The sequence below is a fragment of the Coffea arabica genome, chromosome 2e (assembly GCF_036785885.1).
Source record: "Coffea arabica cultivar ET-39 chromosome 2e, Coffea Arabica ET-39 HiFi, whole genome shotgun sequence".
NCBI lineage: Eukaryota > Viridiplantae > Streptophyta > Magnoliopsida > Gentianales > Rubiaceae > Coffea > Coffea arabica.
This window is the reverse complement of record NC_092313.1, coordinates 20,708,540-20,732,745: the sequence shown is the minus strand read 5'-3', so window position 1 is coordinate 20,732,745 and position 24,206 is coordinate 20,708,540. Positions and strand designations below refer to the sequence as shown.

Sequence of the window (24,206 nt, the reverse complement as noted above, 5' to 3'; positions counted from 1 at the left end):
TTCTCGAGTTTACACTTGAAAGACCAAGAATCATCTTGAACTCATGTTTCGACACTTTTCTTATACCATCTTTTAAACCATGTAATAAGGGAGATGGAATCTGTTTGTAGACGAAGTCCTGCAAGGCTGCAACCCACATTCTGGAGGCCAAGAAGCGTCCCGAACGCATATTAATTATGAAACCCTCCTCATTGCCTTCTAATTCTGCTAGAGAAGATCGATTTCATTCTGCATCGTATCTAATATACACCCGCGAGGCTGCGACTAATGCACAGGCACAAAGTGTAGGAAGGATAAAGCACTCAGATTCATTTGAATCCGTTCATTCTAACACGTAATAACAACCAGCCATCTAAAGGATAGTCTTCAAAATAAACTCCAGGAAAAGAGAGCTCAACCAGAATGACGACTCATATAATACAACCCTTCACAAGTTTTAACAACAGAAACAGATTCGCACACTATTTGCTAACAGCCCAAAATTGCTCTCATGACCATTTAACTCCATGTCAAGAAAGCGAAAATTGTGACATAATTACATAGATTCTAAGCTTAAAAGTTTAACTTGAACAGCAGAGCAGGGATGAATTGGTCCACATGGAATCTTCTCTGCATTTCTGATAGCCAAATCTCATTGGAAGGGTAGATTTTTTTTCAGTATCTCCACTGCAAAAATTGACATGAACATCACTAAGAATTGCCAGAAATGAAATAGAGAAACACAGCATGACGGCAAATAATGAACAAACAGTTTGAGGAACATCTAAATCATATGCACCAAACAACCATATCACCTCCCCAGAACATGCAGAAACATGCCCCGTCTTTGTGCATGGATCCATCATGCCACATTTTTAGGCTATCTCGACCACTTGGCATGCATCATGAAATTAAATTTCATACTATATTGAGAATCCAATCATTATTTTGAGTAATTCCTAATAAGTGTTAACGGCAGGAATGAGGAACCAAAGAAATTATCTCATCCAACGGTTCAACCCTAGAGGATAAATCCAACAGGAAGGAAACTACTTTGGTAGAAATTGGTCAAAAGTGATTGGAGACAAGAATAAGTGTGAAATTAATGGTTGGTCACATCTTACAGGCATGATGATACCACCTCCTTTGGTTTCGACTCTCATTCTCCGCTTACAATAACCAGAACTACCAAAGTTATTAACAAAAGATAGACACAGAGCCACAAATTCCCCAACCACACAGCTCCTGTCTCCCTAACATGCCAGCACGACCAAGATCCAACAGCTCCAGAACTATCACAAACAAATTACCACTAAATGCCATCAGCCCCTCTTCATCGTGAGGACCATGAAGTTTCTCCACATTTGTCACCTTCGCTTTGTAAAAATAGAAAGCCTATGAACAGACAGGGGAAGTTTGCAGTGATTGAGCCAGAGAAGAAGAGCAAGCACACAAAGGCATGAAACTATCATCATGGTCACATTACCATTTCTTTTTTAACTCAACATAATTATGGGGTACCTATTCGAATTCACAAGCAAAAAAACAGGGCATATGAATTTAGCAGAATTTAATTAAGGGATCTCAACCATTCCAATTCTCAAATGTGAACCACTAGGGCCCTCATTTCACAGAAAATAGAAAGAAGCTTGGCCAACATACACATAATCCTATAGACTACCATCCAGATGCCACTCGCCTTAGCATTGAGAACTCTTCATCTTTCAGCATTGCCTATACCAATTGTACAGGCATCAAATTGAACTTGAAAATTGTAATACATCTAAGTAATACCATTCATGGATAAGTGGCATGCTACGGCTGAAAATCCTGCATCAAAGCAACATTCCATCTATCTAAATATCAGTTAAACCAATATCATTTGACAACCCAAATTAAACGATGCCAAGCTATTGTCAAAAACCCCAGAAAACCAACTTGTTCTGCTCTTTCAAATCACCAAAAAGCACAGGAATTATATCCACTACAACCCTAACTGCATATATAGAAAGCATCCGAGGGAAAAAAATTACAAAATCTCATCTCTATCAATGCACACATCCCAAAAATCTTGATCTTAATATGAATTATCTGGTCTTTAAATAGCACAAAAAGCAGAGAGCTAGGCATTTACACAAACCACAATCTAGGTCACAAAACTGACAAATCTTCTTCAATATCGTTATTGGTGGTAGCATTATCAAAAATATCTTGATACAATCTCAATATTGGCATATATATGGTTTTATGCTTTTGTCACCAAAATCCACGTAGTATTCCTCTTGGAACTCTATCATGTGCTTTCTCTAAATCCATAAATAGCATTAAAGATCTTATTTACTCTACGCATAGATTGGCATCCTTCACAATTGTATAGCTTCAAAAGATCTCCCTCGTGTAAATGTGAAAAAAAAAACAATGGAATTCTCATACGTATTCTAAACGTAATATGCTGGGGGAAGAAGACATTTTTATCCAAAAATTTCTACAACCACAAGCAAGAATATGGACTTCCTGAAATTAATGCTTTGACACTTGATGAATCCACGCAAGTTGAAACAATAGACAAGCTGATGCAACAGGAAATTAAGATGAATTATCCGCAAAAGTACAGCAAAAGAAAGTGAATGCGATGTATGAAACAGCTTTGGAAAAGATATTCCAGCAGCCATCATGAGGTAAAAACGAGAAGCATGGAAAATAATTCATAAGCTTCTGGTCATACACAAAGTACTAATCAGCAAAGAGTAAGGAGAGTGAAAACAAAAACACGTTAACATAAGATGAATATTACCCAGCATATTCAGAGAGAGGTAGCTGAAACAAGCTCAACCCAGAAAAGCATTTACTCTGTTGACATTACTAATTTCAGACTAATGTCAACCCAAAACCATATGAATCTCATCCTTAGGACTCAGTTATAATAGGAGTAGAACAACTCCACCAATGATATTCTTCTACCATACATAGGTAGGGGTGGTGGTGGGAGTGCCAACATTAGACTTAATCCCCAAAAAAAACTCTCTTGCCATTAAATTGACCTGCTACTTACAATAAAACGAGAGGATCCAGAGAATTTACAGCTTCTAATTAGCTTAATTCCAAAACTCAGAGTCAAAATGGAAAAAGAAAGAGTGGCCTTACTACAGAAGACTCAAAAAAATATATGAGCAAAACAAAAGCTTCCACTTCAAGCTTAATAGCTTACTCTGCAGATTTACACAAAAGAAGAAAAAAGGAAAAACACAATCCATTAGCCCCACATATAAACATTTACGATAAAGGTAACATACTTGCACAAAATCACAACTATCAGATTCTCATAAGCATATGCAATTTTAATAATAGAATGGAGAGACATCTTACATGGTCAGGCAAAATTCCTTTGTTCCCCACTCGGGAATCTGCTTCCCTGGTCGACCTCTGAGAATTTCTGATCTTCTCCGTGCCTAGGGTAATTCTGCCCATATGCAGGGCCCATTTCCTGTGCTGGAGCTCCTCCTATGCCCTGATGAAAGGTTCCACCTTGTGAAGGCGTGTAACTTTGACCTGCAGAGTTTCCACTATCAATAGATGTATACCTCTGATCTCCTTGAGGGAAATCACCTCTGCCACCACGAGACTGATCCCAAGCCCCAGAAGCAGTTGTGGGACCTCTACCTTCTATCCCTCCAGGTTGCCCATAATTCTGCCGAAATGGAGAATGCATCCCAGGTGAACCATTATTCTGCTGGGGAGTAAAATTCTGTGGAGGGCCATAGTTCTGCTGATTTGGATGATTGTACGACTGACCATAATTATGCTGAGGTGAGTGATATCCGTAATTCTGAGGAGCTGCAGTGTTTTCTGGCATGCCATAATATTGTCGAGGTGGAGCACTTTGCTGCTGACCATAAGTCTGTTGAGGTGGAGTATTCTGTGGCGGACTATAATTCTGCTGAGAGACAGGACCACGAGGAGGGCCAAAATTTTGTTGAGCAGTATGATTTTGGCGAGGACCAAAATTTTGTTGAGTTGGATGATTTTGTTGAGTAGTATGATTTTGTTGAGTAGTATGATTTTGTCGAGGGCCAAAATTCTGTTGAGTTGGATGAGTTTGTTGAGGACCAAAATTTTGTTGACTAGGATGACTTTGTTGGGGGCCAAAATTCCTTACATCCCCCGGGCCAGAGCCCCAGTTTTCTGGACGCTGAGGTCTAGAAGACTGACGGGGATTCCGTCTCACAGACATTATTGGGGGTGGCCTAGGAATTATTGTTCCATTAATGTACTTGTCTCCTGGTATTTGAAATTCACAAGAAGAAGCCCAAAATGAAAAATAAGATGGAGATTATCAGTGGAAAAGCCACCATGGTGAAATACTTGGACTAAAAAGATATGCTTAAGAAGCTGTATACAACATTATTGTACCTCCATACTCTTTGTTAACAGGATCAATGTAGGAATCTGGCAACACAAAAACAACTGCTGGATTCTCTGTTGAAAAAAAAACTATCAGTCAACATGACTTATAAATCTATCTTTATCATGAAAGTGATATTATGGATAGAATACCTTTGAATTTCTCAGACGTTTCCTCAGAACATTCAACCTGAAAACCTTGATAGGTCGTTGTGCTACAGGCATAGATTCTCTTCTTTGCCTCTTCTTCGCTGAACCCAAGCAAAATTAGACAAAGATGAGCCACTAACCTTTTACTCTAACATATCATCTTCAACTAACTGAAAGAAGACAGTGACAGAGCTTTTTAACTAAAAACCAAAACAACTCTTTATCATATCAACTATTCGAACAACCATTTTTCGTTAAAGCTGAGAAGAACTATACCAACATCACTGGCAACACAAACAAAAGGAGAGGTCCAAAAATTAACCAGAAGTGAAAATTAGAAAATCCACTAGCCAAACAGCCCAACACTTTGCGCTAATATTGCAAAATTTCTAAAGGCCAATGGTGGATATATCAAATTCTTAATTCGTATGAAACCAACGAATTGCATAATCAAATTGAAACCTTATGGAAAATAAGAATTTGCTGTTTATGTTTTAATCTGAGTAAGCAAATGGATGCAAAATGACCTTCCAAAGACTCCAGCGGCAATTTCGACGTATTTCTGAACCCTCTGTTCAGCAGGAATATCAACATCCCTAGGGAAATCGACGGTGATGAGCCAGTGGTTGTAATCGCAACCTTCAAATAGAATTGTGTCTGCTGTAATTTCCATCTGGTCATCGGACTCGAAACGTCGGTTTCGGGAAGAGAGAGAGATCGGCGACGATCTAAAATGCCTGAGCGACTGAAAATCGGAAAAGGAAGGGGAGGTTCTAGGGTTTTGGGGTCCAAGCAAAGCAGAAGAGCTTGAGTGCAGTGGAGAAAGGAGTTTAGGGGAGTGGAAATGCTGGTGGAGAAGGGAGGAGGATAGAGACAATGCGCGACGGAGGCGAAGTGAGTATGACGCCATCTCCGGCGGCGGTGGGGTGACGACTACCGATGGTGTAAACGTGAGTGACTAGTGTGTGAGGTGTGTGTAGAGTTGGTTTTTAGGAATGGGAGTAGGGTTTTAGGCTCTAGCCTTTTACTATTTTTTAGGGAGCCCGACGATGACTCTGAACCAAAGAGTGCTGGACTCGGGGCACCTGCAACCGTCCCTGCCAATTTTGGTCATTATCAACACCATGTAACTTTCTTTGTACATCGTGTAACTTTTTTTTCACAGGATGTATTTTCACAACAGATAGTGGTGGGTCCCACACTTGGCGCGGAAAACGAGTTACATGGTGTAATCTCAGCCGCACAAAATTTTGAGGGCCAACCGTGCAGGGACGGTCATCAGTAGTGCTTTACATTCTTGTACTTTTGTGAGAGGTACAAGTTTCTTGATCATGATACAAACATTTAAGATTTAATATATGTGAACTGGATACATTTAAAAAGGGATAATTTCAGAAACCCCCTTGGAGGTCTCCAACAGTTACACTGAGTGTTCTCAAGGTTTTCAATATTACATTTACTCTCTTGGCACTATAAAATTGCCACACTAACCTTAATATATTAATGTTTTTCATGTAATTAAACAATCCGCTCCTAATTTTGTGCATATAAATGCATCACACAATTAGACATTTAATGGAAATAGAAGTAAGATTTACCCATGAAATAACCAATTATATTCTAAATACAATTTTAACATATTACGAATTAATTTGAGCATTGTTTAGAGGGTCTAGAGATGAATGGAAGAAAATGTAAGTTGAAGGTTTAAAAAAGGACAGGACTGGTGTTGGTACTCCAACATTTGAGGGATAACGTGTCATATTAATGCAGCTGGTGAAATTTTTTGAGTTTAACAGTAATGATTTTTTTTTTCTTTTTTAACTTAGATTGAGGTTTTAGAATTTTAAAAACTAATGCTGGTGGCGGTCATGGTGATAATCATACTAATTTAAGATGTTGGAATATGAAAGATTTAAAATAGTAGAGATGAGTGTTAAAAGTGGGTTTCAGACTTTGTACATGTTTCTTTTTTTTTTAGAATTCTATAAGAAGGTAAATTGAACATCACAATTTTATAAGGGTATTTCATGTTATTCATCCAAAATCCTAACAATTGAATAGTTTTTGTTACCAGAATGATAAACTCAAGAGAGATATGTATAATTTTTAAAAATCTCAAGAAAACTAGGTGAAATTGTTAAAAGCCTCAAGTGAGGTTTATGAAATTGTTGTCAAAGGGCGATATGGTCATTTAGTAAACACTTTGGTAGTAATCTGGAAATTTGTAAATTTGGTCCTTGGACTTTATCCTTTTTGTTACTCTAGTCTATGTAAGGGGTGTTGACGAATTGAGCCACTCTCGAGTTCGGTCAAACACAACTCATTCTAAGTTTCAAATCAAGTTCGAACTCCATTATATGCTACTTGAGTATTCGACAAGTTTAATCGAGTAGGTCTATTATGTTTATACTACATTTATTTTAATTACGAAATGACCGTCATGGATTTATATTTTAACAAAGTTCGAGTTTTTGTTTGAATACTCAGAGCTAGATAAGGCTCGAGAATAGGATTGAGTTTTCTCGAGTCAAGTTCGAGTTTATATCTTATTCCCATGAGTCGAGTGGAACTACAAATTCTCTTGCTCGATGGAATCAAACTCGAACTCGAATAATTTGAGAATTTATCGAGTTCGATTTCAAGCACAATACTATTCGAATTCGACTTGTCTCAACTCACCAGCACCCCTAGTCTATGTTGTTTTTGCAATAGCGCATAAAATGATGGAACCCTTAAGTTCATTCAAGTGAAAATAAAATCTTGCTCTAATAAAAGCCAATTGATTTGGAGTAACGTGTTTCCAGCACTTGCAATAATTTGTGCCGCAATTTACCACCTCGTCCACATGCAACCAGTTTGATGATTTTACACGTCATCTCGTCATGTTTTTATAAATATCCCATCTCAATGAGTGAAGAATATATTATTAATGAAATTTACTTTAATTTAAATCAGGCTATTTAATGGTTGTATCTTCTAGCCTTTTGATCTACTAAAGGGGAAAAAAGTCCTTTTTAAAGTGTAAGGATTTGCCACAATTATAAACTCATACTTTTCTACTAGGAGGTACAAACTGCGCTCTGCGCGGTAGAAATAAAAGCTTATATGCCCAGTTCATGATTAATGGTTGGGAATATCAAATGAAAAAAATGCCTATTCATTTAAAGCTCAAGATTAATAGCTGGAAATAATATATGAACAACATGCTTGTATATTTAGGACCATATTTATTTTGCATGTATTTGACAACCAGTCCTTCTGCGTTTTTTTTTTTTTTTCAATTTCCTTCTATTTTGGTCTTACAATGAAGGGGTTGGAGTGATACAAATTTGAGCATGACTGTGAAGTAGCTAGGAGTTGGAGAATACCAAATTTTTGGAGTGATTGGATGAATGATTACTGATTACTTTATGCTTTTTGGACAATAACTTTTACCGGATGTCTTTTGGAAGACCTGTAACATGCAGCCTTTGCTGCTTTGCTAACTTTAAGGTCATTTCTATTTTTTCCTAGAGAAAATAATTCTTTTGATTGTTAGGGTAGCTAGTTGAACCTTTTCTTAAATTGTTTAATTGATGAAATTGACATTATTAAATTGATTAGCAAATAAAGAAAGAAAACAAAAACATAGTGGGGAAGCTCACGGGCCTCAAAGCAATCCTAGGCCATGTCTATATTTTTAGACTGCGCATTCTTAAGCATTGTCTGAATAAAAGTTTCAAATTCTATCCATATCCTTGATGTTTTTTCCTTGGAGATTAATGAATTAGTGCTTTTCAACAAACCATTGAATTCACAATTTGGTATACGCAAATTCAAACCTGGATCGCACCATTTAATGCAATATTAAGCAAGAAAATGTTGGCACCTTCTTCTACCAAAAAAAATAAAAAATTTCCCAGGACGAGGGAAAAAAATTCAAAGATATCAATTGAAAAAATGAAGGAGGTTCACCTTCCATCAGAATGCCTAAAAAAAATGTCACCTTTCAAAAGATCAATATAACATTCTAGCTTGCCATGACTTAGCAAACAATCCGTGATTTAAAGTCCAGACGGGAAAAGTACCAAGAAAAAATGATAGCACAGTGACCACTAACACAATAGCCTAACACAAATTAACTAAGGAACCGTGAGTATACATAGAAATAGATCTCACAATTATCAGGGATTCACTCTGAGTCTAATACCAATAATAACTGGATTGGACTCAATAGACCCCATAGCATCTACTTTGGTCCATCCCACTTCAGTCTCAAAAATCACGAATAATGTCAGAAGAACAGGCTTCTTACTATAGCAACAAACATAAACAACAAGGGGTCAGCAATCTAAAATAATGTAGGAGCCAACAAAAGCAACACGGGAAGATCCAAGCATCGGGAATCACCTTTGATTAACAAAAAAATCTCTAGCAACAACAGAAACACCATCTAAAAGCGCCTTTCTCACTGGTAAAATATATAAAACAACTCCTATCATATCTATTACAAATCAGCCAACCAAAAGACGAGTTAGTTTGTCACAATATCAGTTCAGAAACAAAACGACTACTCTATAAAAAAAGGGAAAAAAAAAAGAAACCAGTGACTCAATTATAGAGGCATGGCTATCAACCAAATGTTGGAAAAGAGGTAAAAAGGTAAATATCAAGATTAGGCAGAAGGATCGGTTCATCAAGCTTACCAAAACACACTAATTACAGAATAAAAGCAACCAAAGCAGAAGGATTAAAGTGCAAAATTTTAAAAAAAAAACTACTTTTAGTTCTAGAATAAAAGTGCAAAATTAAAGCTGAAGGTATTCAGAACCAGTGCTTGATGATCGAACTAAAATTTGCATACTGCTGGGCTATTCCATACTTCACTTTTATGACAATTTATCATGTAAGCAATAAAATTAAACTTATGTACAAGATTAAGGTACTCAGAACCAGTACTGTGATTGAACTAAAATATAGCACGGCATATTATGGAACTTAAAAACTTCTAAATATAATTTTCTTCTTGTTTAAGGTTGTTATAATTAAAAGGTTCAATCGGTGACCCAGTCCATCTATAGAATGTGGTTTACTCATGCACATGCCAAGCAAAACTCGCACCTTCAGAGAAGAATTCATAAAAAATTTCAGTCCAAAAATTAAACATTCAATTGGTAGCCCTTTCCATCTACAGAATGTCATTCAATCATACATAAGAAATATGCAAGGAAAACTCAAACCTTCAGAAAAGAACTTAAAATTCATAATCCAAAAAATTAAACAATAATACCTTCATTGATTTTGTATTGCTGGTTGCTATCTCTAGTTTTATTTTCATTGTCTTAGTTGCAAAAGTTTAGAATCAAGTGGCTATGAGCAAGACAGCTATCCGGCCATTTAAAAGTATCTCCCAAAGACAAGTATAAAGTCAGTTCACTATAATACACCAGGAAAGAAAGAAGTTCAGCATTTAACAACAGTTATAAAATAAATTCATGATCACAAAAGACTTACTGGTTTCACTTCTCCTTTCCAAACGACGTGGATAGCCAAAATCCAATGACAGCCGATACAATATGCAAGAGTGCAGCCTAAATAAACAACCATTAAAAAGGATCAACAAAATGAGAAGTATGGACCCTCACTGGAACAAATTTACACTTCTCAAATGTATCTATCTACTTTCAAAGGTAAGGACATGCATAAAACACCTACCTGCGCAGCTTGAAACCAGTTCATGATAATTATTGTTAGGATCAAACCAACAGAGTATCCTACAAAAGCACTCTTGAAATATTGGTTCTGCTTTCCCTAAGAAACATCAAAATGCAATGGCAATGCCACAAAAATCCCTTAGATATATAAATTACAGATGCAGATTTTACTTAGCACGCTTCCGAGTATTTCTTCATACAATTTAGAACCACACACACATCACAAGGGATCACTAACAAACCTAATAAGAAGTTTAGAGATGAAAACAAAAAGCTACACAATTATTCCAGATGGTAAAAAATGCAATGATGTAGAGAGGGTTGGATTAAAAAATGACAAATCTCATCATCGGATACATGTGTTCCCTTATAAGCAGTCGAGGACGAAAAAGAATTGAACATCAAATTCAAAAACTCAGCCATGGACTCCCAACATAGCAGCAAAAATGAGGATGACAAACTGACAACAACTATTAGAACAATTAGAATAAAAGCCATACCAAGAATTATTGTATCCCCAAGACCTAGCATTGAAAACAGATGTGCAGAGTTAGCCGTTGGGAACAAAAGCTGTAGAAAGTATATACTATTACACTTGGTTGCAAACTATGATAGACAGAATCCAAGTACAAGAATTTCTGTTAAAGATATACAGAACGCAATATGACACACTTACCTTGATAGGAGCATCAAAAGATTTAACAACACTAATCATTACTGGGGTAAAAAAGACCCAGAAAATGTCATATATAAAAAGTCCAGCCTGCAAATTAAAAACATGTATATTACATCATAGTAAACAAATGGTAGGATAGTGCAATCTAGAAGATGCATCAATTAGAGCGGGAATACTGATAAAAATGCATAAATACATATATGTCCATTTGTATCTATCAAAGCATATTGACAAAACATTGATACACAATAATAAATTTTTTGGCATACACAGTATTAGTTGTCACCTTTCAATTTATCTTATTGCATTTATACAAATAAGTTTATTTAAGTTACTAAGCTTCCTTCACTTACCAAAAGAATAGCTCCAGTCTTGAATGAGCCAAGTGAAAGTATTTCGATTCCCTTCAAAATCAAACACAAAATAAAATGAGATCATTATATCTGCTTATAGGATTTAAAACAACATAGGATCAAATTGATGAAGAAAATATGCTTTATTTACTAATAGGAAGACAGATGAAGAAAACCTTAACATCATAACAGATAAAGAAGATTCTGCAAATAATATGCTACCAAGTATTCCAAAGAATGATTAAAAAAAGAAAAAAAAAAGGCAGCTCCCTATGCAAAAAAACTTAAATGAGAAGAATGGAAAAAAAGAAAGAAATATTTGGCTGGATAATAAAAAGAAAACAAAGACAAACCTCTTCAATCTTTCTGTTCTGAAGGAGAATTGGAATCCATCAAAGCATCTAAGATAAAATAGTTCAAACAAAAGGAAAGGAAAATTATGGAATTACCAGAGCAAGTTGTTCCGTCTTAACAAATAGCAGCAGTGGTGGACCGAAGAAGGAACGAGGGAAAGGAAGAAAGTGAGACGAATGAAAAAGGGAAGAGAGAGAGGGGCGAGTGGCGAAAATTTAAGAAAAACCCTAGAGGCAAGAAGAAGGGGAAGAGATCGGAGAACAACATATGATAGAAGTCGAAAGAAAAGAAATCTAAAGAAACATGACAACTCAGAAAGCGTACAGAGGAAAAGAACAAGATTGCACCTCTCCGGAGAGCAAAACAGAAGATCTAGAGAAGGCAAGAAAGGTCCTAGCTTGGCCAAGCGAAATAAAGGACAAAACATATCAACTCTAGCCTAAAACGTACAGAGGAAAAAACCAAGATTGCACATCTCCGGACAACAAAATAGACTCAACTCAGAAGAGAAGAGGAAAACAGGAGCCGCATTTCAAAAGAGGTAAGAAAAACTTACAACGAAAGAGGAGGAGGAGAACCAAACGGACAGAAACGTTTCCTCAATTTCTAGTCCAGATATCGGAACAACAAGACAACAAGGGAAAGACAAGGTTCCCAAACACAGCGCAACCAAAACTGTAAACAAGAGAGACAAAGACACAGAAAAGTCCTTTCCAATTTTTTTTGAGGCAAAAGACAAAGAGGGTCAAATACTAGGAGTTTCTAGTCCAGATACCGGAACAACAAGACAAGAAGGGAAAGACAAGGTTCCCAAACACAGCACAACCAAAACAGAAGAAATCTAAGTGAACAGCTCACCAAAACCAAGAATACACCTCTCCGAAGAGCAAAAAATAGAAGACTGAACCTCACTGGACAAACGACAAAGCATACGAAGATTAAACCTCACTGGACAGGAAGAAAAAGAAAGCTTACAACGAATGAGGAGGAAAAGAGCCAAACGAACGGCACAAGATCCGGACAACTGCAACCCACAGCGAAGATGGCACCTCTTTGAGCGGCAAGAAGGCAGTGGCCGAGCAACCGAGCAAAAACAGAAAACTGCACCTCACCGGACAAAGGACAACAACATACAGATCTTAGACTAAAAAAAATGAACAGAGGAAACGTGCAGAGAAGATCGGATCTCATTGGAAAGGAAGAAGAAAGCTTACAACGAAGGAGGAGGAGAACTAAACGAACGGCGCAAGATCTGGATCGCTGCAGCCAACAGTGAAAATGGCAGCTCCTTGAGCGGTAAGAAGACAATGGTCTTGGCAGAACCGAATACCTAAACAAACTTTTGCAAGAGGCTTCAGAGCATGTGGACAAGTGACAAAACAACATTGTTCAAAAAAAGAAAGAGAAAGAGCGTAGTGGGAGAAAAGAAACCAGCGGGAAGAGAGGAAATGCAGTAAAAGCACAGAAAGAAGGAAACACGGGCACATGGGATCCTGGCAGAAGAGAACAGAGAGTAAGGCCTCGCGCGATGCGCGAACAACACAATGCATTTCAACCCACATGCGCGGCACGTGAGAGGACGACGAAACTTTTGGCTGAATGGTGTTGGCACGTTATCTACTTATGCTGATCCAGATACTGGAACAACAAAACAAGAAGGGAAAGACAACGTTCCCAAACACAGCGCAACCAGAACGGAAGAAATCTAAGTGAACAGCTCACCAAAACCAAGAATGCACCTCTCCGGAGAGCAAAAAATAGAAGACTGAACCTCACTGGACAAACGACAAAGCATACGAAGATTGAACCTCACTGGACAGGAAGAAGAAGAAAGCTTACAATGAAGGAGGAGGAAGAGAGCCAAACGAACGGCACAAGATCCAGACAACTGCAACCCACAGCGAAGATGGCACCTCCTTGAGCGGCAAGAAGGCAGTGGCCGAGCAACCAAGCAAAAACAGAAAACTGCACCTCACCGGACAAAGGACAAAAACATACAGATCTTAGGCTAAAAAAAACGAACAGAGGAAACGTGCAGAGAAGATCGGACCTCATTGGAAAGGAAGAAGAAAGCTTACAACGAAGGAGGAGGAGAACCAAATGAACGGCGCAAGATCTGGACTGCTGCAGCCAACAGTGAAGATGACAGCTCCTTGGGCGGCAAGAAGACAATGGTCTTGGCAGAACCGAATACCTAAACAAACTTTTACAAGAGGCTTCGGAGCATGTGGACAAGTGACAGAGCAACATTGTCCAAAAAAAGAAAGAGAGAGCGTAGTGGGAGAAAAGAAGCCAGCGAGAAGAGAGGAAATGCAGTAGAAGCACAGAAAGAAGGAAACACGGGCACATGGGATCCTGGCAGAAGAGAACAGAGAGGAAAACCTCGCGCGATGCGCGAACAACACAATGCTTTTCAACCCACATGCGCAGCACGTGAGAGGACAACGAAACTTTTAGTTGAATGGTGTTGGCACGTTGTCTACTTATGCTGATGATTGTGTTGTCTAGCACAAAATATAGGTTCAATTTGACCGGACACTACAACATCAGTTGGGTCACTTCTGCATATGCAATGGCTTAATTGAGCCTAAGATGCTATCTTGGACCACCTCTTTTTGCTGAACCATTCATTGCAGTCAATAGCCTGTTGAGCAGTGATCCAGCTAGAGTAGCGATACCAATGTCTAATTGCCATCTGATGGGCTGTTGGGCCCTCCAAGCCTCCACTGTACACAACAAAAAGATAAATAAATTACTTGTGGTTGTGGCTAATTATCTAGCATTTGGATACTTCACCTCTAATTTTCACTTATCATTTATATTCATGCTCTTTTCAATTTCAAGCTTTCTACTTTCTTTTCCTACAAGTAAATCTTTTCTTATTTCTCCTGTAATTTTTCTTTCCTCTAGCATTTCTACATTCACCATTATCTTCCAAAACAAGTTTATCTATCCTAAGTAATTGAGAAAAAGAATCAAATTGAAACACATAACAAATAGAGGGGAAAATTAATCGGTGTACTAACACACTACAGAAGAAAATTAGCCAATATATAATTTAACCAAAGAAAATTTGATCTAATTTTATCGAAAGTTGAGAGTGTGAAAATCTAAATCGGGTGCAAAAGCAACATAAATGATTTGCTAGGGTGAGTAGAAGTAATAGTCATGACTAACACATTAAGTGCAGCAAACTAATCAATAGCCTTGTTCTCGATAGATTTAGATTTTACAAAATCTAATCATTGTATCAGAAGCAAAAGCTACTCTTCAGGTAATTATAGATTTTATTTTTTTTGGTTATTAAATATTTATAATCACATTACAAAAGCAACTAAATACATCATAAAAATTGAATATTTAAAATAAAAATTTATAATCAATTAAAATAATCAATCTAACCCAATATCTACGAACGTAGTTATTGGCAGTTGAAAGCGTGAAACTTTAAACCGCGGTTCCAAAAAGTCAAGGCAAATACTTTTCCAAGCCTGGTACAAGTACTAGTAGTAGTAAATTCCCCCTCCTCCTCCTCTTTTGCCCCCGCCCCCCGTCTCTCTCTCTCTCTCCTTTTTTTTTTCTCCTCCTTTTAACCTTAACTTTGAGTCTCTCGTGATTTATTAATTTTATATACCAACAGTTTTTGTAGTCAAAAGTTTCAAACCTACCAAAAAACGCGCACACCCTTTAAGAAAAGTAGAAGAAAGGTAGTAAAACACAGAGACGCAGTATAATCAAGAAAGAAGGTAGAGAGAGCAAAGGGGCGGGTGCCAAACTGCCAACCAGGGGTAGCATCCATGTGGGGAGGTGGGTTCTCGGTGAAGGTGAAGCCAATGAATTACAATCCCATGAATTCCAACACGTTCAAAGCTGGGCTTTCCCATATTTTAATCTGCACAACTTTTTTATAATGGAACAGAGTTGTACTCGTACATGCACATGTTCAAAAGAGAAAACTAAAGAAGACTGTATAAAGAAGATTTTCCGTGATCCATCAGTATCATAATAAATGAACTCGCTACTCCTGGTCTGCTAGTCTACAAGCACAATATAAGCCATGATGCTTAAGAAACTTATAAATGGGCAGCTTTTTTGCTCTAGCCCAGTTCCCCATTTCCTGGATCTTCTGCTGTCGCTACAAGTTTTTTCTTTCCTAACAAAATTCCAACACTATCGTCAAGAAAAAGGAAATCTAGGATTTGGGTTCTCGCTGTTAAATGGAAAAGATGCATGAACTTATAAGAGAAGGGAGATCTTTGGAGTTTACACCAACATGGTCAGTGGCTTCAGTGACTACTGTCATGGTTTTTGTCTGCTTGTTTGTGGAAAGGTCCATTTACAGATTTGGAAAGGTCAGGCATTTAAGGGAGATGCTGCATTGAGTTAGTTTGTTCTTGATAAGTTAAAGTTGTATGCATCTATTCTTAAAGATTGTAATTTTATTGTTATGCTTGTATTCGTTGGTATGTGTAGTGGTTGACGAAGACGAGAAGGAAGGCTCTATTTGCTTCTTTGGAGAAAATTAAAGAAGGTAAATGTCATAGTCGATGCTGAGTATAATGTGATTCAGCCACTTTTGTGAATCTGGAGTTTACTTGGTATATTTGTCTTTTTAGCTCCTACTGATTGGTTTGCTTTTTCTGGCTTAACTGTTAAAATTCTTAAATCTAATCCTTTCCAGTTATTAATGCATTTTGAAATGAAACTAAAAGTTCCAAAAGAATAACTATGGTGGTTTGCTTCATGCCTTTTTGATCCAACTTGATATTACTGTTGTGTGGCAGAGTTGATGCTACTTGGGCTTATTTCTCTGTTGTTGGGGCAATGGGCGAGGTGGATTTCTCAAATTTGTGTGAAGTCATCCCTTTTCAGCAGTAAATTCTATCTTTGTTCCGACGAGGATTATGGCATGGGAGAGAGTAAGAGAGTCTTATTCACAAAATCTGATACTTTTTCAAATGAAACTGAGATTCCAACAGGACTTAATTATTCAACATTACATCAATGCGGGGCGGTAATTCCTCATCTCTTCAAATATTTTTTTTAATTATGCTGATTGGAAATTGTTTCAAAACGAATTTTAAATTTCAGGATCGTGAACCTTTTGTTTCCCATGAAGGCCTTGAACAACTGCACCGCTTCTTGTTTGTTCTTGGCTTTATCCATGTAATTTATAGCTGTATCACAGTTGGCTTGGCTATGAGTAAGGTATGCTTTTCTCTCCTCCAGTGTTACATTGTTTAACAAGCAAATTACATCCATTTCTCAAGATTTGTCAGTAGCAACTGGATCACGTATACTTTCATTCCTTTGAACTCTTAACAAAGTATGATTGTTAACTACAGAGCCGCAACAGCTCTTTTTTTTTTTTTTTGGGGTCTCTCAATAGTTGTCGGAAGTTAATCTCTCCTAATACGTCTTTATAGATATACAGCTGGAGAAAATGGGAAAATGAAGCAACTTTTGCACCTGATGGGAATTTGCAAGGTATGTTAACTGAACATATGACTTGTACACTCTTCTCTCTTGCTTGCACAAGTAAACAGTGATAGTACTGGATAAACAGGAACTCAAGGAATGCTTTGCATGGGTAAAACTACAGATGTGATACCTGACGTGTAGAAATACTAACTATTTGTCATTTTGTAGCACCAAAGAACAAGGTAATGAGGCGACAATCTACTTTTGCTCTGCATCATGCATCTCATCCATGGAGTAGGAGCCGTGTTCTCATCTGGATGGTAATCCCTACTATAACAATGTGAATGACATGTATATCAGCAAAACTACTGCTTACTAGTTGATTGGGGTTTATAATAATGTCAAGAGATCTCGTGATGAATCTAATTGTAAACCAAATCTAAATATTGATGACTGTATTGCTAGCTTTTAGATTCTTAAGTACCATTTTGAATTCATGTGGGTATTACAGCCACCTCAACTTTTGAAACTGTGGAATGACAGCATCGAGAGAGTGATGAATGGATGTCATGCTTCACTTTTTTGACTGGAAGTAGGTCCTACTGATGGATATAGTACCTTGAATGATCTGTAAACCTGTTATTTCTTTGTCCAAGTTTCTTGCGAAGTCAATGATGGGAATATTTAAGGTGCCATTTTGAATTGATGTACAATAGAATAACATGATAATGGTTGACTGGGCTTATGTTTTTGCTGGATCTTTTGGTGACATGTTAGTTGTATAATTGTATTTCGCAGCTTTGCTTTCTAAGGCAGTTCAGAAGCTCAATTCAAAAGTCAGATTACTTGGCATTACGACTGGGATTCATCACTGTGGGTATTTAGTTTCTCTTTTCTCTATGCCAGAAGATATTGTGTATCATATCATTTTCAGGATGCATGTATTCTGAATCCTTGCCAGCTCAGATCTGCATTTTGAATCTTTGACTAACACATTCTGGGCTGAACTCTCTGACTCTCCAACTGGCATTTTGACTTCTTTCATAGTAATCAAATTCGATATTATGCCTATAATACAAGAAGTGGACATTAAGATATCTCTGGTGTTTGTGGTGTATCCAAGCATTTGCACAAATAAGAACTAATTGAAGCAGAATGGAGTGAGGTTTGTTGATATAACAAGTTACCGTGACAACATAACCCTACCACAACACAGCCAAGAATTGTCAGTTAGTACTAACAAACCCCCTCAAACTATTGCTGTTATCACAACTGGAATTCATCGGCATATAGTAGAACTAAGCACCATCCTAACTCCCACAGTCAAAATACTCACAAACATTAGCCCTTGGTTATTCACAACCAGCACGTTGCTACTGTCATTTTGCTAATGCCTTGCCCTTAATGCACATTGAAATGTTCCAACTCTTTACAAACTTCATTCTACTGCCAAGAAACCATAAACTCTATAGCCCCTACTGACAATATTTCTCGGAACCCAATGTCCTACCATTACAAATTTACAAGTCACTTAATCCGATGCCCCGGAATGCAGCTGTTCACTGCAAACTTTTCGCTTGCACAGCCTTGGCCTAGTCATTAGAATACCGGAACCAACTTTTGACACACTTGTCATATGAAAGAATGTCAGGCTCTAGTCTAAGAAATAAATTAACAAACAAAGGGATGGATTTAAGTGCTTATTTGATCTGAACAACAGGGGTCTAAAATGATGCTGCTCGTTATTATATTTAATGACAATCAAGACAATTCTCTCCCATGAACTTTTTGTTTCAAAGGAGTAATGCTCTACTTATGAAGGCACCAGATTAGTGACTGCAGAATTCGTAATTGTAGTGTATCCGAGAAGTGTATGCTGTTATAAACCAGGCTTCTAAGATCTCCCATTGCTGGTAAAAAAAAAAAAAGTTTGTAGGAGCCCTATGCAGTCAATTGATGCTTCTGATGGATGTAGTAATAATAGTGCACATATCCAGCACGTAAGCATCATGCAAGATAAAAAAGCTATTATATGTGCTGCTGCATCTCATTTCAGCTATAGCATGCTACATACTTGTTACTTGTGCACGGTATCTGATGGGTAATCCTTAACTTGGTTTTCGATTTTTGCAGAATCACAGTCTGCCACTTTCCTACAATTTCCACAAGTACATGGTCCGTAGCATGGAAGATGAATTTTCTGGCATTGTAGGGATCAGGTACATTTATTCACTGGTTTAGATCAATGAATCATGCCCACATTTAGTCTGCAGCATTACCTTTAAAGCACAAACATCTTTTCTATTCTTGAAAAAAGGCAATAGAGCTCCAATGTGGTCTAACTTTCTATGTCATCGATGAGCAATTTGATTATAAAACCTGGGTTGGTTCAGAATTTTTCTATTATATTCAAAAATTGCTTGCTAAATTTTCACAAGAATAATATTTTTCCATACAAATTTCTTCAGTAATTGAATCCACATGAAGATACATGAAATCTAATTTTGGTACTTTCCATGATCCCCTAAAATGACCTGCTATAGCAATATTTGGCAGGGAAAAAGTTTTCGTTGTGAACTGGAAGAGATATGACAGTGATATATTAAAGGATAACATTGGTGGGCAATAAAGGAGTTGTACTTGTTCATTTCCAAGGAAAACTAGTAAAACTTATGAAACAAGTATGAAACAATACTTGTTTGGATTTATATCCAATGTCTAATCTGCAACCGTTTGGCCCATGAGTTTGATCTTTTTACATGCACCAAATTACATTTGGCCAAAACGAAACATAGTAGACCTGATGTTGATCTTGTTCCCTTTACTTTATTTGCTAGTTCAAGAGCTTAAATTTCTGCTTCCCTTTTGGGTCTAGCAATGCGTAAAAGTTTGAGTTGTAATATTCAAATCCTAGCAGATTTTACACAGGTTTGCACTGTTAGAACTTGGAATGTCATTGTCAAATTCACAATTCTGATTCCTTGAATATTGAGAGATTGAAATCTTTTGCAATCCTTTAGAGAAACAGAAAAGACCTGACAGTAAAAAGATGAAAAAGTTCAATTTCTAGTGGTATCTCATGGAGACTGTAGAAATTTAAGATGCATTTCTTTTCACTATGACATTTTTTATTCACCCTTTTCATTTCTCTTTCTGCTTCTTTGGAGTTAAGGAGTTAATAAGTTATGTAAACGCCAGAAGATTGTATTGGTTTCTACTTTCGTTTGTGAAAAGTCTTCTGTAGATTTATCTTTTTAAGCACAATGCATATTATTCACATCAGCAACCAATGATTTGATTTTGCAGATTTAACACCACATTCTTTTTTTTTTGTACTGGTGAAGTCATTTTACATTAAGAAAACAAAAGGCATGTGCAACCATATTTACATCTTTTGAAATATGCAGAAATGAAAATGCACAATTATCATGCATATTTAACTGTTCAGAAAACATTATAATGTAAACATTATAATCTGCTCTACATGGTTATCTTATAGCCATATTTTTTTTGGATGTGCAGCTGGCCACTCTGGGGTTATGCTATAATCTGCATCTTCATCAATATTCATGGTAACCACATTGAATGGTAGATGAATGACAATGTCTTGTATTTTGAAATTTTCATATGATTTGGCTCTTATGACACAGGCCTAAACGTTTACTTCTGGCTCTCTTTTATACCTGCAATTGTAAGTTTCCCTGTCTCTAAGTTTGGGCTGAACAATATGGTTCTTCTAGTGGTCAATGTTTCTGATGTTAATAATTTGGTTTGAAAAAGCTTGTCATGTTGGTCGGAACGAAACTCCAGCATGTTGTCTCCTTGTTAGCACTCGAAATTGCTGAGCCAAAAGGTTCATCCTTTGGAACCCAAGTAAAGCCGCGTGATGAATTGTTTTGGTTCGGGAAGCCAGAAATACTGTTACGCTTGATCCAATTCATATCATTTCAGGTGATACCATTTTTTTGCATGAATAGCACATAGTTTACTGTGTTTTGGATAGCTTAGTTCGTATTATCTGTGATTTTGAATCCTGATCCGATTATCTCTCTTTTCTGTGCAGAATGCTTTTGAGATGGCAACCTTCATTTGGTCCTTGGTAAGAACAAAATTCGTTCATTCCATTTGAACTTTGCAAAGTATTGGGCTATCCAGATAGAAAATTTATGATGAATGTGATGAAGTACATGCAGCGAAACACTGAAACTACCGAAAATTTATTAGGTAGTCTGCAACAAACATAAGTTTAGAAGAAAAGGCAGTAGTGACACATTTTTAACTTTTAAATTTGCAATTTTTATTCTTGTCACCATAAATAGTGGAAGCTCTTTTAATGAAGATACAAGAAATTTCATGTTCAACATCTTTGTCGCCTGCTAAATTTTCAAAGATTAAGCCTTCATCTTCTTGAGGTATAGAGAGATGTATATCAGCAGCTCTGGTGTCTCTGCACACATTGCTGATTTACGTGCTGATAATTATGTCAAACTGATTAAGTTCAGGAATGCAAAACATATAAATAAACTTGGAACACTTATTAAGAATTGATAGCTGGCATAGCAACTCCCTCAATTGAAAGTCTGCCAACTAATGGATCTCTTTCTTGATTTTTAGTGGGCATTCAAGCAAAGATGCTTTATGAAAAACCATGCACTCATTGCCATTCGGCTGATTTCTGGGTATGTTTCTTCTTTTCAAGATCTTAGCCACGTATGTTTCAAGCTTCTGAAAGAAGAATCATTGATATCAAAGCATATAGTAATACTTTTGGAGTATCATGTATCTACTTGCTAGTTATATGTATTTGCCACCTTCAAAGAGATGTCAACTGTAAGGTAGAAAAGGACTAGTAAGCTATTGTGCCATGTTTGTTATTTGCAGCAGTTAATCTCATTGCCTATTAGGAGGCGAACGAAAATCTATTTACTTGACTGATATTAGTGCAATTCTGGCTAAGACGCAGATCAGAAGGCTCTTGAACGGCGTAGCCACCTTAGATTCAAAAGCGTCTAGAATATTGTGGATGATGTGCTTGTGTTTCGTGTAGATTCTCATCCGCTGGGGAAAGAAGAACAAGGCATAAGATTTCTGTTAAATAAAATTTTTAGCCTGCTACTTGACATTTTGATTCTTTTGATATTTGCAGGATCGTAGTTCAGGCTTGGTGCAGCTACAGCACCGTGCCCTTGAATGTCATAGTTACCCAGGTTTGTGGTCTAATTTCACTTGCATCTTCTTTCTGGCGAGGCAAGCTGGTGATCTACCAAGCAATTTGGTTCTTAATGGAGTCATTTCACTTACTTCGTAATGCATTTTTCTCATCTATAAAGCTCAAGTCGAAGCACAGAATAGAATATTACCCCTCCCCCCAAGTACATACAACAAGTACTCGATTTTTATATGAAGTTTATAGCAGATCTCTTTACTGAAATAATAGTAGTGTATCTCATCTTTGCTCTTTAGATGGGGTCCCGACATAAGAAGGCTTTGATCGCTGAAAGTGTGCGGGAGTCGCTGCACAGCTGGTGTAAGAGGGTGAAAGAGAGGTCGAGAAGAGATGCTACGCTCTCGCTTACTACAAGATCCACATGTTCACTCGAATCAACAATTGACGAGGGGGATGAGATAATTACGGTTGCTTCTGGTACTCTATCTCCATGTTCATCATCATCAGCTTCACTGAATCATCCAGACATGAATGAGGAATCAACAGATTGCGTTGTTGAAGGTTCAAATCCACCTGATGACGACATTTCCTTCCGGATTTCAGAATACTTAGCCCAAACGATAGCTAGCGGTGCAGGAGAAAATGCAGATGACTTAGAGGAGCATCATCAACATCAACCCGAGACCCTTTTCGATTTATTTCAGAAGACATGATGAAGTTCCTCTGAAGTAGCTAGGATCTGGAGAAAGTTCATCCCTTGACCAACCAACCCTTCCATGGAATGATGGAAGTGCTTTGTTTCTAACTACTTGTGAAAAAGAATTTTGTCGATGGTTCCTCCGGGGCAAGTGAATCATATCTGACTGGTGAACAGAAACTGCAGTCTTATTATTAAAGGTTCAAAAGCTTATTATAGGTACAGACGATCTTGTGCATGTAGTCTTATTTTTGTTTTGTTTGTGCTGTGCTATAGTAGCTGATTACGAATAAATATTTAAGAGGGATTATCAAGCCAACAACTTGCGTTGCGACACCAACCAAAAAATAAGAAGAAAAAAAAAAAACAGTTACGCACACACTAATAACAAAGTAGGGAGTAGGAGGAATTCATCGTTTGAGAGAACAATAACAATTAACCGACAAATGAAGGCAAACAAGAGAGATACAGCAACTTGTAAAGACTAGTGCTACTACAAGTTAACCGACGAGCGCTTCCTCCTTGTGCGTCTCAATGACAAGATCAGACGTAGGTCTAGCGACGCAAGTGAGAACCCATCCTTCATCCATCTGGTCGTCGTCAAGGTAGCTTTGATCTGCCTGATCCACGGTTCCTTGTACAACTTTACCAGCACAACTAGAGCAAGAACCTGCACGGCATGAGTACGGAAGATCAATTCCTGCTTCCTCAAATGCGTCAAGAATGTATTCGTCTTCATCGACAACACGTTCAGCTTCTCCTCCAGGCATAATCAGCTTGATCTTGTATCCAGCCATGCATGTTATTTTTCCACCACGGCCGGCTCCAGCAACACCCTTTAGGCCAAAAAGAGCCCGGTTGACACCGGGGAGGGAGCTGAGGCTAGTCACTGGCTTCCTTTGGAGGAAGGAGGTGCTAACCATGGTGCCTGAGACTGAGAGGGTGGCCATTGCTGGTGTTGCCGGGTTGTGAAGGGATTTTTAGCTGAGCAGAGTAAGAACGGCGAGTGTGTTCGTGTGATCAGCTAAGGATCATCTAGCACTCTAGCGGAAAATGCAAGGGAGGCTTGTGGAAATAGTGTGGCTTCTTGAATAAGGGCCGAGCATGAGGTGGGATGGAGGGCTATCCTCCACGTGTCAACGACTTGTGGTTCTCTTTATCATTTTATCAAAATATCATGGTGTGGTACAGAAGTATGATTTGTGAACGGGATTCAAACAATCCTGGTTTAATTTTGGCCATTCATTTATTTATGTAAGGGAGAAGAAATGATAGGCATTTTCTTTTCCCTCCTTTTTTTGTTTGTTTTTTT

The 24,206-nt window shown here is 37.6% G+C and overlaps 3 protein-coding genes and 1 long non-coding RNA gene across 10 annotated transcripts; 1 reads left to right on the top strand and 3 right to left on the bottom strand.

The window, feature by feature from the left end:
- Positions 1 to 393: 393 nt before the first annotated feature.
- LOC140036845 (uncharacterized) lies at positions 394 to 5,591 on the bottom strand. 5 transcript variants are annotated; one of them, XR_011840416.1, is made up of 7 exons: positions 5,058 to 5,591; positions 4,534 to 4,631; positions 4,390 to 4,455; positions 3,346 to 4,257; positions 3,124 to 3,188; positions 1,642 to 1,809; positions 394 to 666 (listed from the first exon to the last, which is right to left on the bottom strand). XR_011840416.1 is itself a non-coding variant. In XM_072079805.1 (5 exons), exons 1-4 carry the CDS (start codon positions 5,438 to 5,440, stop codon positions 3,350 to 3,352), a joined length of 1,455 nt encoding a protein of 484 aa, XP_071935906.1. In that variant the 5' UTR covers positions 5,441 to 5,589; the 3' UTR covers positions 394 to 666; positions 3,346 to 3,349. The 5 variants fall into 5 exon arrangements, 1 of the variants encoding a protein (XP_071935906.1); XR_011840417.1 differs by having other exon boundaries at positions 1,679 to 1,809; XR_011840415.1 differs by lacking the exon at positions 1,642 to 1,809.
- Positions 5,592 to 8,595: 3,004 nt separating this feature from the next.
- Positions 8,596 to 12,995, bottom strand: LOC140037222 (uncharacterized). Of its 2 annotated transcripts, XR_011841150.1 has the most exons (5): positions 12,824 to 12,995; positions 12,166 to 12,710; positions 11,609 to 11,656; positions 11,256 to 11,306; positions 8,596 to 10,989 (listed from the first exon to the last, which is right to left on the bottom strand). It is a non-coding gene; the product is annotated as an uncharacterized lncRNA (long non-coding RNA). The 2 variants fall into 2 exon arrangements; XR_011841149.1 differs by lacking the exon at positions 11,609 to 11,656 and having other exon boundaries at positions 11,705 to 12,710.
- Positions 12,996 to 15,360: 2,365 nt separating this feature from the next.
- Positions 15,361 to 23,648, top strand: LOC140004299 (MLO-like protein 4). Of its 2 annotated transcripts, XM_072079802.1 has the most exons (15): positions 15,384 to 15,961; positions 16,083 to 16,140; positions 16,394 to 16,623; positions 16,701 to 16,817; positions 17,036 to 17,096; positions 17,259 to 17,350; positions 17,829 to 17,903; positions 19,164 to 19,249; positions 20,553 to 20,602; positions 20,681 to 20,721; positions 20,811 to 20,981; positions 21,094 to 21,129; positions 21,645 to 21,709; positions 22,177 to 22,237; positions 22,494 to 23,648. In XM_072079802.1, exons 1-15 carry the CDS (start codon positions 15,827 to 15,829, stop codon positions 22,908 to 22,910), a joined length of 1,695 nt encoding a protein of 564 aa, XP_071935903.1. In that variant the 5' UTR covers positions 15,384 to 15,826; the 3' UTR covers positions 22,911 to 23,648. The 2 variants fall into 2 exon arrangements, with proteins under 2 accessions (XP_071935904.1, XP_071935903.1); XM_072079803.1 differs by lacking the exons at positions 22,177 to 22,237; positions 22,494 to 23,648 and adding an exon at positions 21,994 to 22,168 and having other exon boundaries at positions 15,361 to 15,961.
- Positions 23,295 to 23,844, bottom strand: LOC140036844 (ferredoxin-like). The gene has a single exon (XM_072079804.1). The coding sequence runs from the start codon at positions 23,842 to 23,844 to the stop codon at positions 23,395 to 23,397; it is 450 nt and encodes a 149-aa protein (XP_071935905.1). The 3' UTR covers positions 23,295 to 23,394.
- Positions 23,845 to 24,206: the final 362 nt, after the last annotated feature.

Excerpts from the sequence above, each read along its gene's own strand:
- LOC140036845 (XM_072079805.1), bottom strand. The coding sequence starts at position 5,440 with ATGGCGTCATACTCACTTCGCCTCCGTCGCGCATTGTCTCTATCCTCC. Across the intron at positions 4,632-5,057 it reads GCCGCTGGAGTCTTTGGAAG|CGAAGAAGAGGCAAAGAAGA; the intron begins GTCATTTTGCAT and ends GCTTGGGTTCAG. Across the intron at positions 4,456-4,533 it reads AACGTCTGAGAAATTCAAAG|AGAATCCAGCAGTTGTTTTT; the intron begins GTATTCTATCCA and ends TTTTTTCAACAG.
- LOC140004299 (XM_072079802.1), top strand. The coding sequence starts at position 15,827 with ATGGAAAAGATGCATGAACTTATAAGAGAAGGGAGATCTTTGGAGTTT. Across the intron at positions 17,904-19,163 it reads TACGACTGGGATTCATCACT|AATCACAGTCTGCCACTTTC; the intron begins GTGGGTATTTAG and ends CGATTTTTGCAG. Across the intron at positions 21,130-21,644 it reads CAACCTTCATTTGGTCCTTG|TGGGCATTCAAGCAAAGATG; the intron begins GTAAGAACAAAA and ends CTTGATTTTTAG.
- LOC140036844 (XM_072079804.1), bottom strand. The coding sequence starts at position 23,844 with ATGGCCACCCTCTCAGTCTCAGGCACCATGGTTAGCACCTCCTTCCTC.